At 43.6% G+C, this 13,279-nt stretch overlaps 1 protein-coding gene and 2 long non-coding RNA genes across 4 annotated transcripts; 1 reads left to right on the top strand and 2 right to left on the bottom strand.

Moving 5' to 3' along the window:
* The first annotated feature begins 1,964 nt into the window (after window positions 1–1,964).
* Window positions 1,965–6,589, top strand: LOC109514656 (uncharacterized). Its single transcript, XR_002168022.1, has 3 exons — window positions 1,965–1,976; window positions 2,976–2,978; window positions 6,499–6,589. It is a non-coding gene; the product is annotated as an uncharacterized LOC109514656 (long non-coding RNA).
* Window positions 6,404–7,064, bottom strand: LOC109514650 (uncharacterized). 2 transcript variants are annotated; one of them, XR_002168014.1, is made up of 3 exons: window positions 7,033–7,064; window positions 6,546–6,654; window positions 6,404–6,447 (listed from the first exon to the last, which is right to left on the bottom strand). It is a non-coding gene; the product is annotated as an uncharacterized LOC109514650 (long non-coding RNA). The 2 variants fall into 2 exon arrangements; XR_002168015.1 differs by lacking the exon at window positions 7,033–7,064 and adding an exon at window positions 6,844–6,862.
* Window positions 7,065–8,872: 1,808 nt separating this feature from the next.
* Window positions 8,873–12,991, bottom strand: LOC109514578 (chromosomal protein D1). The gene is made up of 2 exons (XM_019867812.1): window positions 12,673–12,991; window positions 8,873–11,282 (listed from the first exon to the last, which is right to left on the bottom strand). Exon 2 carries the CDS (start codon window positions 11,245–11,247, stop codon window positions 9,880–9,882), a length of 1,368 nt encoding a protein of 455 aa, XP_019723371.1. The 5' UTR covers window positions 11,248–11,282; window positions 12,673–12,991; the 3' UTR covers window positions 8,873–9,879.
* Between the last annotated feature and the right edge of the window lie 288 nt (window positions 12,992–13,279).

The raw sequence follows: 13,279 nt of genomic DNA, 5'->3' as shown, positions 1-13,279 counted from the left end.
GACAGATTACTTTCCTAATGGAATTTAATTATTTATCCCTTCCTCATGGCGGTTTAGCCAGGAAAAGACCGACAGCAGCAGGAGGCAGCAGGGGAAGGACAGGACCGGAAGGTGGGAAGGAGGAGGGAGGGAAGGGGGGGGGTGCTCATTTCCTTGTGGCAAAATCTGGACCACCTCACTTTTTTTTTTTTTTTTTTTTTTTTTTTTTTTTTTTTAAAAAAAAAAAAAAAAAAAAAAAAAAAAAAAACATCATTGTCCAGCAGATGAAAAATCCAATTTGATTGAAATGGTAAATACAGTGCACTGTATATGTTGGTATCTACATCACACAAAGAGCTTTACACACACATACAGTACATTCACATACATTTCACATAGCTTATCCCTATTTGCCAGTTTCTTGAACTGTTGAGCACAGTGGGAGCACGCTGATGGCTACTTGCCACTTTTTTGACTCCTAAAACACCAAAAAGGTTTTTTGTTTTTTTTTGGCTTTAAAGTTTTGCTGACCTTAACAGAATCCCGTCTCACATTGTTGCCAAAGGTACAACTCTGGTGGAAGTGCTCCCTAAATCCTTATGCAAACCAAAATCAACTTGTCATGACTACCAGTCATTGCTTTTTCTTCAACATTGTCTTTTTTATTCTTCTTCTGTCTTTCCCACTCAGTGAAGGTGTGTATGTGCGTGTGAATGGTCATATGTCTCTATACGTGCCCTGCGACTGACTGGCAACCAGTTCAGGGTATAGTCTGCCTTTTGTCCAAAGTCAGCTGGAATCAGTTCCAGCAATTCCTCTTCAAAATAAGCGGTGTTGAAAATGGATAGATGGATGATCTTTTTGTATAATTCCAGAAAGTAAATTGGTTAAATCAATACAAAGAGCCGACTGATGTCAAACATGAGTAGCTCTTTGCTTCCACCAGATCAGAAAACGTCACCACACTTACCTATGAGGTACACCAATGTAGTTTCATCCAATCAAATGAAGCCATAGCTCCTAATTTGTAAATCTTAATTTTAATGGCACAGCCTCCTCTTGGAATTGAGTATGAGGGCTACAAAACCCTGACAAAAGATCATTTTGATCTGCGCAGGCTAGCCAATTCACTGCTGGTTCAAATTTGTGCAAGGGAAGTATGGCATTTGAGTTGAGGTGTTTTTACAACGCACACGGTAAACCAACGGCCTTCAAAGCACAGCACTTATTGCTGAGTGCCTCTGGGGTGGTTGGCCAAGATTACTCTCAAAACAAAGTGCAGACAGGTTGATTAATTGAAGGGTCCACATAGGTGCACACCACAGTATATTATCATGCCAGCGAACACTCGCTCATTTCATCTGTGGTGGACTTTTATACTTACCAAGTGAGTTGGTCACTTCATAAAAGTGATGCCACCTTCTCTTTGGGTGTCAGTCAAAAACTTATCAGCGCTTTGACAGTTATGTTGTTTTAATGAAGTCTCCGAGGCTCTCTCACAACATGCGACACAGATGATTGCAGGCCACAGGAGAAGCAACATTTCCAACAAGCCATTCTTTTCAGTTGACCACTGTATGCGATCACTCCTGCGAAACTTGCAATTCCAGTGTTACCCAGCAACAGATTGAGCGAAATGTGATATGATACAGTACACACAGCAAGCTATCAATATCCATAAAAAAACACACAAACAGCATTTAATCATCTCTTGATTTTAATCCAGGGTATATATTACTAAAGCCAGAGTGGCAATTTAATTTTGCAAAGGAGCCATGAGAGAAACTGCGACACTTACCGAGGGCCAAGCTATCATGCTAACCTTAGCTTTGTTCCATATTAGATTTATGCATTTAGAAAATGCATATTTTCTTCATAAAATGCTATGTGTGTGTAGATATGGTTTAGATTGTTATAATTAGGAAATACAATCATCACTGTAGGAAATATACTGATAACATATAACAATGGTCTATGAATGTAGATTTGCATCCATAGTGTTATCAGGCCCCCTCCTCTTGGCCCCCTTTCTCTCCACTGGTGTACGTACCATTTTAAGAAATTTGTGGAAGTCACACCACTCCAACGCATAGTACAATTTACAATATCCATGTTGCTTGGCCTTTGAACATCCTGAAGTCAGTGTGAAGTGTTAAGCTTTATGACTCTCGGAAGCATCAGCTGGAATGATCTTTTAGTCCAGGGCAGATCTCCAGATGGAATGTGTCTGGCTTTGCTGAAACACCTACGATGGGAGTTGGGTGTTTTGGGTAGTAGCAGCCCATAGCTTGGTTTGTCAAGAACAGATCCTGTTTCGAGAAATATGCCCTGGACAGCATGAATTGTATGACACGGAGCAGTGCGAGGCCAGGCCCGTAAAGCTTCGAGACTCTCTTTTTCCACGTGTCTGAAGCGAGGTTTGGCAGTGGCTCAGCTGCCGTGCTCAGAGAGGGAGACCAGAAGAGAAAGGGGAGGGGCGAGGGGCTTGGTTGTGACTGCGCGGAGTGCATGCTGAGAACATGCTCCGTCGCGTCTGCGCAGCCACAGACAGACTAAGGAATTGACTTTCCCAGTTCCAACTCGTCCAGATGATCGTAAACACAACGACAAAGACCAACATGGTGAGACAGCACCTGATAAAGGTACCCAGAGAGTTGTATTTTTTCGGTGGGACTGTACTTGTAAAGTTGAGAGCCACTTCAGTCGAAGGTTTTCTTTGTCATTCCTATTGGTCACCAGTAGACGGCGCCCTTACGTTTCGTAAAGACCTTGTCAACACCGTCGACGACGGGCGCGAGCCTCTAACGAGTTTGCGGTCGAATTTTACAATGATTCTTACTGCTGTTAGCTGACATTGGAAAGCGAAATCGGGTTTATTGTTTCCCGTTGCCAATGGCGGGCCCTCTGCTGGAGTTTGAGACCGAAATGTTTCTGACATTTTGATCGATCGATATACAGTGAATACTCTGAGGGGGAAAAGTTATCGGGACCCTCAGAAAGTCATCCGATGTTTCCTGACGAGACTTGCGTCTCAACTATTCCAGCGGAGTAGCCATGATCAACAAAGCATCTTGAAACAATGAATAAAGTTGGCTTGCACGTTTTGGTAGTGTGTGTCATGGGTGTTTTATTTGCACTTTATTCCCGATCGCCAAGAACAGGGGTGTAAAACATCCGGCCCGCGGGCCGGGACCGGCCCGCAAGGAGGTTTGATCAGGCCCGCGGGATGATTTAAAAGTTAAAAAATGCATAGAAGACACGGAATGAATATTTTTAATAATGTGCAATTCATGGAATATCCGCTAGGGGGACACACTCTTTTGATCAGAGGAAAAGACAACATTGTTTTGATCAGAGAAGAAGACAACTGCAGCCTCAGTCTGTCACTGAGACAGACCCAACACAGCAGACGCTATCAAGGACATGTGAATACTTTATTCTTTACCCATATTATAGCGCTCTCCTTAGTTTGTAAGGTGTCGGCTAAGCAATCCTTGAATCAACCATTATTCTTGACTTCTTTAGATGCTTTCTCAGTCATCACGGCCCTCCAAGGAAAATGGGCACTTCAGTGTGGCGCGCGTGTGTGTGTGTGTGTGTGTGTGTGTGTGTGTGTGTGTGTGTGTGTATATCCAGTCATACCTCGGTTTTCAACCATAATCCGTTCCAGAAGGCTGTTTGAAAACCGATTTGTTCGAAAACCGAAACCACCCTGATTAAAAAAAAAATCTTCATTGAACACGTTTGCTCACAATGGAATGCTACACGAGGAAGCGCCACTTCCTCCTCTACCCGAGGAAGCGTCACTTCCTCGTGTAAGGAAGGCGAAAGGAGTCAAATGGTGCATTCAAGTGCGCTCAGTTTGTTCGAGAACTGAAATTTGTTCGTCATCCGAGGCATAAAAAACTGAAAATTTGTGGTCAAGAGAACCGAGACGTTTGAAAACCGAGGTGTGGCCTGCATGATAATGTAAAAGTGAAATAATACACAAAAGACACGGAATGAATATTTTTAATAAGGTACAATTCATGGAATATCCGCTAGGGGGACACACTTTTGATCAGAGGAAAAGACAACATTATTTTGATCAGAGAAGAAGATAACAGCAGCCTCAGTCCTTCACTGAGACAGACCGAACACATCAGACGCTATCAAGGACATGTTTATACTTTATTCTTTACACAGATTATACAGTAGCACTCTCCTTTGTTTGTGAGGTGTAGGCAGGGATTACATTTAGATTTTATATGCTCGTGTACATGGTTTAAAAATTCATTTCTTTATAAATCTCGTTTAATCTTAAAAGTGCATTACTATATTTTTCAAGACCAATTACTTGTTAAGGTTTTGTGCCAATCACATGCCCGCGAGAGACGCCAACCGTCTCACCAATTATGTTCTTTTATTTAATCTTCAAAACTTCGTGTGGTCGGCTGCCTTTGACTACATATAAAAATATTGAAATTTTCACAGCAGAATGGCCGAATGGTACAAGACCTCGCGTGGTTATCAGGCGAACTAAGCTGGTCAGAAGTCTCATTTCAACAATCCTCTTTACATTATTCAGAGTTGAAGGAAGATTGTTCTTGGGTCCTCCGTGCCACAAGGGGGACTAACTTGCTCATCGCCAGAGTCCACCTACGAGCACAGACCTGCAGGCAACACTTTTTGCTCCTCTTCCTGTTATTCACAAGGTGCTGAAGTCAAACTTTGGGCCAGCCTGAAAAGTAGGAGACATTTACACTCGTTCAATGCACCATCATGACTACTTTTTTTTTCTCCCCCAGGCAGCAGTAAACATGATCTGCTTCCTGCTCTCGAAAGACCCAACAGTTTATCTCCCTGGTAAGTTTCATGCCCAACACATTTTTGTCTGTACAAGAAATTGACTTGCGTGTAACTCACGGATGCCTTTCCCCCTCAGGTCAACACACCTGTCCCACGTTCTTCTCAAGAGCTGACCACTTCACCGCCCAGCAACAAGCAGACTGCCTTCCAACTTGCAACTTTTTCCTCTGCTTTCGTGATTGTCGACTCTGCAAAAGAAATAAAGCTTGATTACAAAGAACAATTCAACTCAACTTCATTTTTAAACACATCACCACAATCTAACTTTAAATATATATATATATATTTTTTTAAAAAACAAAATTATTTTCAGTTTTTTTCTAAACTTTTTTTCTGAATTTTTTTCAAAATTTTTTTTCCCCAAAATATTTTTTCCTGGATTTTTTTTCCCAGACAGAAAAATCCAAGGAAGTGAGTGTGGCCTGGCTGGAATGATGGCTGATGATTCGCTGATAGCTGTGAAAGTGGGTGGAGCATGACGATAACATGCTTTGATTGGTGGTAAGGGGAGTGGTTATGCAAATTAGGCGTTCTCTGATTAGTGGTCTCTTTAGGGGCGTGGCTACGCAATTTTTAGAGCAATCTGATTGGTCATAACTTGGAAAGTGGGCAGGGTTATGCAAATTAGGGCCTGGGTTATGCAAATGAGGGGCCACACCGCGATCGGTGGATGTCAAATTGGGTGTGGTTTGGGGCGGGCATTGCAGCACTTTTTCAAAGTCCCACTTGAGTCTTGAGGTCAGACTTGCACTTGGGTCACATCAGACAGTCTTTTCACTGTTCCCGTCGGTTTCACATGACCCAAAAGCTCGATTCCTGGAGTTTCGAGTCATGTGGAGACCAACGGGAACAGTGAAAAGACTGTTTGATGTGACTGACGCGCAAGTCTGAGCTCAAGACTTAAGTCTTTGAAAAGGCTTCGAGTGAGTTGAGGATGGATTTGGTCATGATAGGCAAAGACTCGAATTCAAGTTGAACAATTTATTGGACAGAAAAGCGAACATGACAATGTAAAAGCATTTGACCAGTCAATCTTTGTGTGGGCCAGTTCAAGTTGCACGCACACAAACACTGACGAAAGGCCCGAGATGGGAGCATGTGCTTGACCAGCTCATGCGTGATGTCACTGACATCTCATGACACAGCAAGGGGGACATGAGCACGCCCGACTTCTCTCACTGAGACAAAAACTAACTGCCGTGTACTCCACAACAACATGATCACACTCTTCTGGTCAAGTTTTTAAATGACATTGAAGTGGGCCAAGTTAGTCATATGTATGTATATATTATATACATTATATATATGCATACATAGACACATTTTTAAACTAACTTTGTCCACTTCAAGGTTTAAAAACATATTCCAGAAGTGCTTGATGATGCTCGGGTTGTCTATGTGGAGTTGACACTGTTGTGCAGTACACGAAGCAGAAGTTTAAGTTGAATGAGAGACAGACAGGCGGCCGCACTCACCTCCACCTTGTGGGGCAACGTGACATCAGCTCTTCAAGCACATCACACAGCTCAGTACTCACACGTGTCCAAATGCAGGTTGGCGTCCCTTCCGCATGTCCTCCGAGTCTGGCGGCTGCGCCTTTGGCCCAGTCATCTGACTAATCTGGTCAGGCAGATAAACAAAAGTGGAAAGTCACACACTGTAGTCCACAAGAAAGTTGTTTCTTTTTAATTTGAGTCATTATTCGTAAAGTGGCAGACTTTTACTTTCAACCCGTCCATTTCCAAACGTGCCCGCACTTGCAATGCATCTGTTTGAGCGATACACTCGCGGCTCTCTCCCCACACCTAAAGTACAAAGAGCAACCTCCTTTTGAAAAACAAATGAACAAAGTCACAGGTGCATTTGTAAGAATAGTTTTAAAACAAATCTGCCCCCCCCGATGTGAAGCCATCACACTTCCACTGCTGATAGCAGCTTTGGTGTGGAAAACATACAGAATAGTATTCAAGTCAAACGCTGTTCGCGATTGCGTTTTGATTGACAGCTGAGGTCTACTTGTCGGCGGCGTGCTCGCTCACTGCCCCCTTTGCTGATGTTGTTTTTTTACAATAACTTCCAGTGACTTAGTGAGTCACAACAACAAAATTAAAGGAGCATCGTGTCGTAATAACTCTCCCCAATTGTCTTCATCTACACACTCAGAGATAAACTGCGAAGTCAGTTTAAAATGTTAAAATTACTCACTGAGAACAGGGCTTGTGGACAGCGGAAAAACGTACCGTTCTTGTGCTTGTACTTATTCTTCTTCTTGGTGAATTGGATGTCTTTAATTCATATCGCACCCTTCTGAGAGAGAGAGAGAGAGAGAGAGAGAGAGAGAGAGAGAGAGAGAGAGAGAGAGAGAGAGAGAGAGAGAGAGAGAGCCGGCTCTCGAGGGAGCGTGCCGGCTCTCATCGTTCACTTCAGAGAGCCGGCTCTTTGTACCGGCTCGTTCGCGACCGACACATCACTTGTCAACACCACCCCTTCTCCATGTATCTTCAAGAATGGGATGTCGATCGCCTTGAAAGAGAGCTGTCTTGGTGTGATGCCGTTATGTCAATTTAAAAAAAATTATCCCAGAAACCGTCATGTCCAACTACTTGACTAATTTCCAATAACGCAAATTACACGAAAGCAATTCAATTAACTTGGACAGGCATTAGCGAACTTAATGTTGAGGTCCGTGGTCGAAAGTGGAAGGCCCGAGTTCAGAAAGAGACACGCACATGGGGACAAGAAAATGCAAACGAAGTCGACATTTTATTTTTAAGAGCATATTTTACAAATTGGCTTCTTGTCAAAAACACAAAAAATCCAAACAGCTTCAATTTATTGGTTGGAATTAGCACCCCCCCCCCATCAAAACGTTTACATGGATGCAATTAGGGAACATGATCGGCCATTTAAATCCGTTTTTTAAACGTTTGTGTCCCAACAATTAAGAACAAGTAATAACAACACATGATCATGACATGAAAAAATATTTAACAACTGCATGTCAAAGATTGAGGAAAGTGGTGAACGCAATAATAAAACTTGAAAACAAAAGGGGAAGGGGTGTGGGGTTCCGAGGGTCGGGAAAAGTCCAAGTACAAAACAAGTCTTTATGGCAGGAAGGCGTTTGAAACAGAACTTTTTTTTTTCGTCAAGCAATATGTGCGACTGAAACCCAGCGGGTAATAAAATAGAATAAAACCAAACAAAAAAAAAAATTAAAGGTACATTCAAAGCTTTGGCTATTAATGGAGAAAAACAATTAAGACCATATTCACACTGCCAGCCAATTCTCATTTTTTTGCCTTGATGCAACTTTTTTTTTTTTTTTTCATGGATTGTGAAGAGTATTTTTTCCTCCCAAATCCAACCGTTTTCCATATGTGGATAAAAATCCAATGCGACTACTGTCTGGACCGCCAGGTGGCACTCAATCGGCATCAACGTCATCAAAGGTGAGCTATGTGCTGCGTGGGGGCCGGCGTTCCAGGTTAGGCATGAACTAACCCCGATCACGACTGTCAGTCTTACTCTTATAGTTGTCTTGAATTGAATCCCCCTTGAAACAAAGCATCAAGTGAACATTGTTGGCGACAGTAATTGAGGTGCGCAGATTTTCATCGATGCTGCACGGCATTCTTGAGCTGACGTCTCCATCAAAAGACAAAATGGTTTTGCCCAAAACATTTCTACCTTCTTTCGCCCAAGCTCCTGTGTCGATCTCCGTGTCCTTGATGCAATTTCTGGTGGAAGGCGCTAGCATCTAAAGCAGTGGTTCTTAACCTGGGTTCGATCCAACCCCAGGGGTTCGGTGAATCAGTCTCAGGGGTTCGACGGAGCCTCTACCATGGAGGTTAAGACTACCGGACTCAACATGTCAATTACCGGTAGTTATGACACGCCCACTTAGCCATCACTGGGTGGTTCATTGTGTGCACAGTTAAAAAACTTAGACTTTATACTTCTACTAATTGTGTTTACTCTTTTACTGTTTTAATAAATGCGTTTTTAAAAAAAATAAAAAAAAATCATGTGTTCCCCCCCCCCCCACTAATGAAGGGTTCGGTGAATGTGCATATGAACTGGTTAGGTTCGGTACCTCGAACAAGGTTAAGAGCCACTGATCTAAAGCAAGGAAGAGGAACTTTCAAGTCAAGAAATAAGATTAGGCCCAAAACATGGACCCACATTTACATCCATAAACACCGCGCAGCTTAACTGCATATTTTGAGTGCAAGAGTGCCACGTCACAGATGCATTCCATTCACATTAGAAGTTGCATTTTTTTTGTAATGTGTGACAACTACTTAAAATTAGTTTGGGGCGGAGGGGATCAGAATTGGGCCCTGCAGTGTGAACGTAGACTAAGACGGCCATAAAATGGGCTACCGGGCATTACATCATGTTTTCTACCAGACTAGAAAAAGATGGAGGAAAAGAAAAAAAAGCACAAAAACATCTAACGGTACAATTTTTTTTTAAAATGAGGAATTCAACAAAATACACCATTGGTGAAGAATTATATAGTAGGCGTGTTCACAGGGAGCTGAAAATCACAAATATTTTCCCCAAGTGTGAACACCAACCTTTTACAGTCATCTGAGGGTTAAAATCAAAACGTGTGCTGGTGGGGGGAATACTTTTACGGCTTAAAAAAAAAAAAGTTTTAAAACTCACTGCTTACAAATGAGTTAGTGTGGACTTCTGGGTGTTAAAAAAAGGCAAAGATTACAAAGACTTCAATGCGTATATATTTTTTTTGTCACTATTCTATTTGCTCCTGATCGCCACAGAGACAAAGCGCCTGAATCGAGTGATGTCACTCTAAAAACTAAAATCTTCTGTGAGGACTAAAGAGGAGTAATCAAAAGTCATGGCAAAAACCAACAAACAAACAAAGAAAAGTAAAAGTAGAAGAGTTTCTAGTAGGACTTGATGAAAAAGAAAAGGATTAGTCTGTAGTAGGATATCTAATTGAACAGACTGCAATATAGCCTACAAGTGAAGAACCTTGATGGATTGTTCATCAAGCGCGCCAGTTGGAAACTTACGATGTCACTGCGAGGGATTGACCCCCTCCTCGGAGGCGGCGCGTTCTTCCCGTTGCTGAGCGGGGGCGCCGTCCTCACGCACTTCCGCCTCCTGTTCCTTGCGCTCCTCTGCTGCGTTGCTGGAATGGTTCCAGGGACTGTCATCCAGCGGAGCCTCGCTTTGGACTTTCTTGTCGCCCGAGTTCTTGGGGCGCCCCCTTTTGCGCGGCGTGCCATCCTCACCCGTTGTCAACCGAGGGCGTCCCAGGGGGCGCGGCGAGGCGGGATTGCGCAGGTGGGCACCTCGTTTGGATTCAGACTTGCGCGGCCGACCCGGTGTGCGGCGAGGGGGCGCCGGAGCTCCCTCCGGAGGATCTACCAGAGGATACTTCCTGGGCCTCCCGAGGGGCTTCCACACTCTGGGTTTAGCAGGTTCGCCGCGAGAGCCGGAGGGGTGCTTCCTGGGCCGGCCTCTTTTGCGCGGCGGTCCGTCGTATGAGGCGCCAGGACGTTTTGCTGCGTCCGACTTGCGCGGACGACCTCTACCTCGACGACCGGCCGGGGGTGCCCCTGCGGTCCCGGGGATAGGATGCTTCCTGGGTCTCCCAAGGGGCTTCCACACTCTGTTTTGGGAGCCTTCCGACGACGGCAGAGGGTACTTCCTGGGGCGGCCCCTTCTAGAAGGTACTTTCTTGGGTCTTCCACGCTTCCCGGTTTTTCTGGGGAGGCGCATGACCAGCCTGGAGGGCGGGATCTGCTTTCTACGGGGACGTCCCACTTGAAAGAGCACCAAAGACATAGCAGGCTTCTTGTTGACGGAGCCTTTGGGTCGGCCCCTCCCTCTTTTGGGGCCATCGCTGGCAGGCGCCAGGCGCCGCTCGGTGCTACTTTTTCTCGGCCGTCCTCTGCCCCGTGGGGCGGCGACCCCGTTGGGCGAGTTGTCATTGCCACCTAGCTCAACGCGAGGCACCTTTTTGGCTGAGCCCTGGGTTTGCCCCGCTTCGTCACTGTCTTCTTCGCTCGTGACATTCTCGGCCTTGCGCTTGCCGGATCCTTTGGGGCGCCCTCTTCCTCGTTTGGGCGTGTCTGAGCCATTGTCATCGGGCACCTTTTCAGCCAAACGCTTGCTCCCGGTGCCCTTTGGCCGGCCCCTCTTCTTGGGCACGTAATCTTCACCACTGCTTATGTTGTCGAAACCCAGCGCAGGGCTGCTGTTGGCGATGCCTGAAACAATCTCCATGAGGTTGACGTCGGGAACGGTGATCTGGAGCTTCTTGGAACCTTTGGGTCTTCCCCTGCCCCTTTTCACTAAAACACTGGCAGAAATGTCCTCACTGGACTCCTGTTGTTTCGGAACTTTGCCTTGCTCTTCAACCACTGTCTGCTCTTCCATGCCGTATGCACAGACTGTTTCGGTTAAATTGCCATCTGTGAAATATAACGTCAAATGTTGGCATCTCTTGATGATTACAGTGAAGCAATTCGAATTACGGAACCCGACCATGAATAGAATAATCATCAACGCCCTCTCAAGAGGTTTATGTTTGTATGTATGTCTGTATGTATGTATGTATACACACACACGCACCTACAGACACACACTTTCAATTTATCTGTAAAGAAAACCTTATACATTATTTCTGTGTAAAGTGATGCCAGTTCATGCTTGAGGGGGAACTTGGGTGGTATCAAGTGGAATAACTTTAAAAAGCCCCCCCCCCCCGAAGACAATAGCAACGGGCTCAGTAATTTTAAAAAATGGTGTAAATGAATGTATGGCTCCCAGCCAACGAATGGCAGAGTACATCCTGAATGGCGCTGCCCTCTGCAGGCCATTATGTGCAATGCAAGAAGAATTGAGGCACCTTTGGCTCCATATTTCAAATAGTTCATCAGTAATATTTTATTATAATTAAGAGATTTTTAAAAAATCGCATCGTGCAAATGATTAATTAAAAAATTCAAACACTAATCATATCTTAATTTCACCTATTACATAGACATTAACATTACAAACTGTAACCCTTCGTAAAATTTGTTTTTTTGCCATAAAATACAATAACTAAATAATCCTTATTAAAATAACATTTATTTTAAAAAAACACGACCACAGCGCAAGAAAATCTGCACACTCGTCAAATACTTAAATAAAGGAATTTAGGAGCATAACAAACATAATATTTAGTTAAATATATAAACGCTACGTTTAACAGAACGGGCTTCATCATTTAAATGTTTTGTTTTCACTCGTATAACCATTTTCCGGCCACGAAAATTGCACAATTTGTTTTGTATTGTAATCGCTGGCTCATTAATATAATAAACTGCCATAAAAAGCTAAAATATTGGGAGGAAAAAAAACTCTCGTGTAAAATGCAAAAAAATAAGCAGAGGCCGTTTTACTAAATTTGCTAGCGTCGTCCTTTCTTGGAGGGTGTGTTTATCAGGGACCGGCTAATTCCTGGATATTCCTCTTAAAATGGCGGGAAGGCGAAGCAACATTCAAGTGGTACCCAAAACACCGATTATCCTTCACAATATTCCACCGCGTGCCATATGAAATCTTTTTTCGCCGCGCTATTGGAATAATCAACACACGAAACGAAAAAAATCGCTAGAATCCGAGCCCTTTTTCGCTGAGAAACCCGGCCATGCCGGTCCATCATTTTACAACAAACAATCACTATGCTTTTATGGAACGGGTTGTTTTCCAGGTGATAGCTTGTTTCAAAATCGTCCTCAACGAGGAGGATTGTGGTGAAGCTAGCAAACGTCGCCGTTTAAAATAGCCCATTCGACCCACTGTCGGTCGTCTTACCTGTAAATTGTCCTGAAGATGACGTTCAATTGATTTTGCACAAAATCTCACAAAAAAATGTCTTCGGGGGAACCCCCCAAAATGCGCCAAATATTGTCGCTGTGACGGCGGTAATAAATTTGCTATAGCTTCCGGCAGTGCATCCATTATAATTGATCCGGGTAGGAAGGATAGGGTGCGTCGTTTGGTTCCTACATCTTTTTTTTTTAAACGAAAACCAACGTACAATAACAGTTTTGGGTCATGAATTAGAATAACGATTCCAAAGTTGTTTTATAAATGGAATAATGATAATATTCCCAAAGAAAAACTTAATGGTAAAAAAGACTGGCGACAATCGAACAAAATCCGACGTGTTTTTTCTCCCTCCGTATATGCATACACACACGCTTACACACATGCACACGCACACGTACACACACGCATATGTGGGTACAGATCTTTTTTTAAAATTATTATTTATTTTAACATCTGCGTAGACTCTCAGTCATCCAGGTCGCCCAAGGTAGAATTGCATCAATATAAAACAAATTCAAGAGTTCAGTATTTATTCTTGTTTTCTGAAAATCTTCCAGTATGACTCAGGCAACTACTGTATGTTATCAGT

This window comes from Hippocampus comes, unplaced genomic scaffold, assembly GCF_001891065.2.
Source record: "Hippocampus comes isolate QL1 unplaced genomic scaffold, H_comes_QL1_v1.1 scaffold207, whole genome shotgun sequence".
In the NCBI taxonomy this organism is placed as follows: Eukaryota; Metazoa; Chordata; class Actinopteri; order Syngnathiformes; family Syngnathidae; genus Hippocampus; species Hippocampus comes.
This window is presented reverse-complemented; position numbering and strand designations above follow the sequence as displayed.

Bases quoted from the DNA above. Each gene is read 5' to 3' on its own strand.
- LOC109514578 (XM_019867812.1), bottom strand. From the start codon at position 11,247: ATGGAAGAGCAGACAGTGGTTGAAGAGCAAGGCAAAGTTCCGAAACAA.